Here is a 6,657-nt window from a genome sequence, read left to right on the forward strand (position 1 = left end):
TTATTGACTACTGACTTTACCAGGCTTTGATTTTAGATTCATAACTGTCAATAAGTTATAACCACAGCAAATTTAAGACCTATATCACGAAATCAAAAAAAGATTCAGATGTCAGAGTCCGGAAACATCGTCTGAGACAATTTCCCCGATTTCCTGATTGGCATTATAGGACTGGTCTCTAGATTGGCTGCAAAATAAGTTGCACATTGGTCTCATTTGTAGTGAATTATATTTGGACTAGCGACAAAAAGAACTACAACACCACAGAATTAAAAAAGCATTAGAGGTAGTGTTACATTGATGTAGAGAAATGAAGACCTGTTGAAAATTATTTAAGACCTAAAAGACAATACTTGAGCGAATTTGAGACTTTTTAAGGCCTAAAATTTTGATTTATCTATTATGTGGTTTAAATCATAAAAATAAAAAAAAAGACAATGTAAAAAATGCGTCCGCTCAGGTATGGAATATCATGGGGGTCATGGAATTTGCCCAGGTGTATGTATGTCAATTAAATGTAATCTCTGAAGTGACTTCCAGAAAGGAAAGTATCCCCGGTGTGTGATTGACAGCTCTGCTCACCAATCTGTCGTGAGGGTGAATCCCGCAGTAGGAGGAGCTCTGGGCGGGGCCGTGGGCCGAGTTCCCGCCCCCCAGCATGCTGCCGTGGTAACCCTGCTGGCTCATACTGCTACTACTGCTGCTCCAATGATCGCCACTGTGGTGACCGTCTGATAGGGAGACACACAGAGAGAGAGAGAGAGAGAGAGAGAGAGAGAGACAGACAGAGAAAGACAGAGAGAGAGACAGAGAGACACAGAAAGAGAGAGAGAGAGAGAGAGAGAGAGAGAGAGGGAGAGAGAGAGAGGGAGGTACATGTGATGTGCTGGTTTGAGATCAGGCACGGTAAAAGCTAGAGATTGTCCCATACCATTTTCTGCTTCCAGATACCGATTCCAATAACTGAACTTGTGTTTTGGCTGATACCGAGTACCGATCCGGTACCAGTGTTTTGAAAAACACATATATTTTACTATGTTTTAACAGCTGTATACTACTAACCGCGTATGGATGGGTTGCTTTTTATTATCCAGTCATAACGAAAAAAGAACATAAATAAACTACATTAAAGTAGATTTTCTTCAGGTCTAAATGATGTGGTATCGGATCGCTGCATAAAGTCCAGTACTTTCCGATACCGATACCAACATGTTAGGCCGTATCGGAGGCTTTTCCGATACTGGTATCGGTATCGGAACATCCCTAGTAAAAACATACTAGGGTTTCTCTCTGCTGTGACCAGTGGCTGAATGTAACTAAGTACTTATGCACCATTTACTCAAGTACTGTACTTAAGTACATATTTGAGGTACTTTACTTGAGTCTTTTCTTTTCATGCCACTTTCTACTTCTACTCCGCTAGATTTCAGAGAGACATCTTCTGGAGTTCAGAGATGCTTAAAGTTATCTTGGCACTCTCGTGATTTCCACCTTCTGCCAATGAATGCCTACTAGACCCGGTTTGACCATCGGGAGAACGCAGCCACACACTACACTTCGCTCTGCACAATGTTGCACCTTCACAGGTGTGAACAGACGTTAGGTTTGCAAGCAACTACTTGTTGTCTTTATTGTTGTCTCCAGCAAAAAGATGCATACCTTATCTGGGCAGCTGTTACAATAACTAATAAAATACACAACTCAAATTGTGTGATATTGGTATAAGAAAATGTTTCACAGCATCTGTGTGTGTGTGTGTGTGTGTGCGTGTGTGTACGTGTGTGTTAGGGCTGCACAATATATTGTTTTTTCATTGTCATCGCCATATCAACTAGCACAATAAACACATCGCGAAAGACGCTGTTTTTGTGGTAGTTGAAAGATAATATCAGTAGAAAACTGCACTTTAAAATGTAACTGTTGTTCCCTTTTTAGTGGTGCCTTTTACATTTACTACAACGTTGACTTTGTTCAATAAACGAATGTGGGAAATGACTTCTTTTCATTTTTTTTGTCAAATTCAACAAGCAATTTGTTGTATTTTAGTAGAAAACTGAAAGCAGCAGAACTGAGCAACTAATGTCGTTATCGCGACATTCGACAACATAATCGCATATTGCATGCTTTCCTCACATCGTGGAGGCCTAGTGTGTGTGTGTGTGTGTGTGTGTGTGTGTGTGTGTGTGTGTACCTGGCATGAAGAATGAGCTTGGGAAGCCAGCGCTGGGAGGTTTGGAGGAGGGATAACCTGGTGAGTCCCTGTTGTAGTCTGCCGTACTGGCAGATGGAGCGTACACCTGCAACACAAAACACAGAAAACACACAACATCATTCAGAGAAACTGCCCGCTGATCAAAGCTCAACGTGTTCTCATCAGAGACTCACAGCCAAAACAACTTGAGGCCCAACAGGAAGCAGCTTCTGACAGAAGTCATTTCCAGTATGGGCTGCAACAGATGATGGATGTCTTTGCTTGGTAACGCACACATCAATATTAAACATTTACATAAAGACAGTAACTTATTTCAATTTTTTTTTAAATACAGTAAATCTCTGTATACAGTGTTGACGTCGGCCAAAATCCCCATTATATCATGCACACCAGAGAATGGACGCACAACTGCACGACTCAGGTGAGTAAAATATAATTGTTTTATAAGCACGCTAATAAAACTACAAGCAACAGTGTCCAGTAAACGACGGGCAAAGGGAAATCCCCAAAAAATTGAAGGGAAAACAGAAACTCAGGAATACAGGACACAGGGAAAAACGCTCAAAGGCTGAACACATGGAAGCAGGCGATCTCGCACCGGAGTAAAGAAAAGACTGAACTTATGCTGTGTTCCAGGCAACCCGTAACCCGTGTTTTCACAACCTTCTACCCGTGAAAGTGCCCTGGAACGGCAGTCAAACCCGTAACTTACTACCCGTGAACTCCCAGTTACAGTTTTTGACGTCACACACACATAAACAACAATGGTGACCCCTGTTGATGCTGTACAGACGCCGGTGATTAACGGTGAGAAATGGAAATAAATAGACATAAATAGGCAACGTAAAGTAATTCCACACATTGTAATCAAAACAATACACATACAATTGTGTACTACTACAGGTTATGTTTATTAAATGAAGCCCAAAATATGTCGCCGACTAGAAATCGCTAGTATCAGCTAGCGCTAGCTAACATCAACGTTAGGTAGCCGCTAGCTAACGTTGACCAGAGCCGCAGAAGGGTTTGTCGTGACTTTGCCTGGAACGCTACCAAGTCGCGAGTCGTGACTTGAAGTCGTGACTTATGGGATAAAAATTGTTTCTGGAACGCAGCATTAAATACACAAGACAGGGGAGATAATGAGACACAGGTGCAACACATAAGGGCAGGGACAAGTAATCACACAGGCGGGAAAGTAGAAGACAGGAAGTAAAACAAGACAACACATGGGAGAACAGAGAGACTACAAAATAAAACAGGAAATAGAAAACTAACAGAAAACATGAAACAAACAAAAGACGGAAACTTGACACAGGGACGAGACATGACTATCACTATGCATTGGTAACTACGGTAAAATACTGTAAAAGACTTTACAGTGTTTTACTGGGTGGTATGTAGTAATTAACTGTAGATATTACAGAAATGTCTAACAGTGTGCATCAACACAGCAGATCCATCGCTGGTCTTTGCTTTTCATTTTCAAACCGGAAGGAAAACGGCAGCCGCTCTGGGAACTTTGTCTAACTTTCACAACATAATCAGTGTTCAATAATACACAGACAAGTATGCCATTCTTCATCACTTTCTTACTTTTGAAAGAAAAAAGAAGAAATGTGTTCTATTTACACTCATTTTATAAATGAGTTCAACAAATTGTTATGTATATTTACTTTAATTTTGAAAGAAATTGCTTATTTGTTGTTACTTAAAAGTATTCACAATAAGCTTGTAAATCAATTCATACTTGTGTTGCGATTATTTGCTTATTTTTTGAATGTTTTAAAGCAATGCAAATCAAGCTTATGAATTGCTTTGTTTGTTTTACAGTTTGCTAAAGTGATGACCTTTAAAAAATATATTTCATGTTTTTAATTTCTAAAAATAAGATGAATATGTTTGTGTATTAGCATGAAACAATGTCAAAACTAAAACTTTTGTTTTTTAAATACGTAAAAAATTAGGCCTACATACACACATATATATATATATATATAAAACTTTTTCTATAATGTAAAAATGTTTTCTGTACACTGAAGCTCTGTCAATCCCCAACATAAAAACTAAAAAGGTTGTGATGGTAACCACATCAATTGCACACAGTGCCTAGCACTTATGCTGCTAATAGGGCTGGGACCATGTGCTTTTGTCCCAATTAGATTCTTTCACGATACATGGGTGCCACTTATAATTTGTATTGCAATTTTCATTTATTGTGATTCTAGTATTGCGATTTGATAGTTTAGAGTATTGGGATTTTCTTTTCCTTTTTTAACAAAATTAAAAGTTGATCAATACACACCCAGAGACAATATATCATGAGACATTTTTTTAAAAACTAATTGTTTTCTACAAAGAATGCACATCACATGTCAGTCAGTCAGTCTGACATTTAGTTCATTCGTAAAGAAGTACATAACATGTACTTTCTGCATTTTCTGCTTTCTGTCTGTTTTGCTGGAAACGGCTATGATGTAGTCACCGCCGGCAGTCCCGTGTAAACAGGATATATTTAGGTTAATCATTGGTTAAAAAATAAATAAAAAAATAGAGATTCTAGGAAAAATCACGATACATATGATTTTCGATCCCCCCCCCCCCATCCCAAGCTGCTGCTAATGACTAATAACATATTTCCTCCGTCTCCTATTGCCAAACCTTCCTCCATAGCGCTGGGGAGGAAAACGTGCTCTGGTTTATTGGCATTTCTTTAAACCAATCGCAATCGTCTTGGGCGGCGCTAAGTGCCGGACTCGATGCCTCTGCAAAATAGCCTCGGGGAGGAACTTGTTTTGGTGGAACGTGTGTACGTTCAAAAGTTGTTTTAGTCGTGCGACAGAAAACTCTGATTGGACAGATAGTCTAGCTAGCTGTCTGGATTTACCCTGCAGAGATCTGAGGAGCAGTTAACCATAGTCCTCAGAAATCCACTGGAGTTTAGAACGCCAACATGAAGAAAGTGGAAGGTTAGGGACATCCGGCCAAAAGTGAGGGACATCCAACGGAATTTCCGGCGGCACCTGAACAATCCCGGAAATGGAACATTGTCGATATATAGAGTACATGTATTTCCTAATGCAACAGCCCCAGCACATTTCCTATTAGCCGTTCTCTCATTCAGACTAGTTTGATGACTAAAAAAGGAACAACGCAGTGATTTCGTGCAAGCCTCCTCTCAGAGGAACAACAGCAGCCATGCAGCAAACACGCAGTAAAACGTGAGACTGCGAGCAGAACCAGCAGCCTGTCAGCACTCCAAACAGGTGACGTCCTTCCTCAGCAACACAGCGGCTGCATGAGAACACAATGCCTGTGTTTGGTCATGCCTTCGACTGGGGGTCCCCACAGCATGCCTCTCTGTGTGTGCGTGTGTGTGCGTGCGTGCACGCGTGTGTGCGCGCGTGCGTGCGTGTATAGCGTGCGAACACTCAGCCATGACGCTAGCTCGCGCCGCATGACGCAAACCCTGGAACAGCTGTTGAAAGCGCTCTTCTTTCTCTCTATGTCCCCCACTGATTCACATCAAAACGAAAGTCCCGCTCCACAGCTACACCTAATCTACCCCGATCTCCCCCCCCTCCCGAAAAAAGACATGGCTTGCTTTGTTAACTTTAGAGTATTTGCATATGGACAGAACACAGATGTGGTAGAAGAAGAAAAATCGGATGATAAAACACAGACAGAAGAAATCAAAGAAAAAAACAAACACTTGGGGGCATTATAAAAAAAGCATCATCTCACTTCCCTCACTCCCTGAGAGAAATTATTAAAAACAGAAAACAGCCTAAAACGGTTTCTGTCAAACAAAGACTTTTTTTTCTTCTTCATATCACTAAAAGCTCGTCACTCTGCTGAAGCTTTCAGCTTTCTGAGGGGAAAGAAAAAAAATCTGAGTTGTGAATCTGAAAAGGAATATGACTCACGCAACTTTCAAACTTTCCTGCAGCAAATAGGTGTGCAAACAGACGGAACAAGAAGAGATATAAGCTGACACACAGTGTTAGTATGTTGTCTTCCCTTGATGTCTTTCCTTCAGCAAGCCCCCCTGGCAATGAACTCTGCAACATACTTTAAGTGAGCCCCTCTGCTTCTCAGGAAAGGAACATGGGATCAGGACGAGAATATGACAAACAAACATCAGTGTGAGGAAAAGGAGGGATTAGGATTCCGCTCGTGGTTCAAGGGAAGACAACACCTAGGCTACAAGCACTAAGGGTCCTATTTTAACGATCTACGCGCACGGCGTGAAGCGCATGGCGCAGGTGCATTTAGGGCCTGTCCAAATCCACTTTTGTTAGTTTGACGGCGGAAAAAAGGGTCCGTGCACCGGGAGCATGGTTCAGAAGGGTCGTACTTAGTGTCTTCATTGATTCATAGGTGTGTTTTGGGCGTAACATGCAACAAACCAATCAGAGTGTCATCTCCCATTATCTTTAAAAGCC

The 6,657-nt window shown here is 41.1% G+C and overlaps 1 protein-coding gene across 4 annotated transcripts in view; it reads right to left on the minus strand.

The window, feature by feature from the left end:
- Nucleotides 1-6,657, minus strand: part of tcf4 (transcription factor 4) — a 318,467-nt gene that overhangs the window by 48,287 nt on the left and 263,523 nt on the right. For all 4 annotated transcript variants that reach the window (XM_078271791.1, XM_078271789.1, XM_078271792.1 and 1 more), the window contains 2 exons: nt 2,192-2,297; nt 583-731 (listed from right to left, as the gene is read on the minus strand). In XM_078271791.1, coding sequence (XP_078127917.1) covers nt 583-731; nt 2,192-2,297 — 255 coding nt within the window. The remainder of the gene's footprint in view (nt 1-582; nt 732-2,191; nt 2,298-6,657) is intronic.

The sequence above is a fragment of the Sander vitreus genome, chromosome 16, assembly GCF_031162955.1.
Source record: "Sander vitreus isolate 19-12246 chromosome 16, sanVit1, whole genome shotgun sequence".
In the NCBI taxonomy this organism is placed as follows: domain Eukaryota; kingdom Metazoa; phylum Chordata; class Actinopteri; order Perciformes; family Percidae; genus Sander; species Sander vitreus.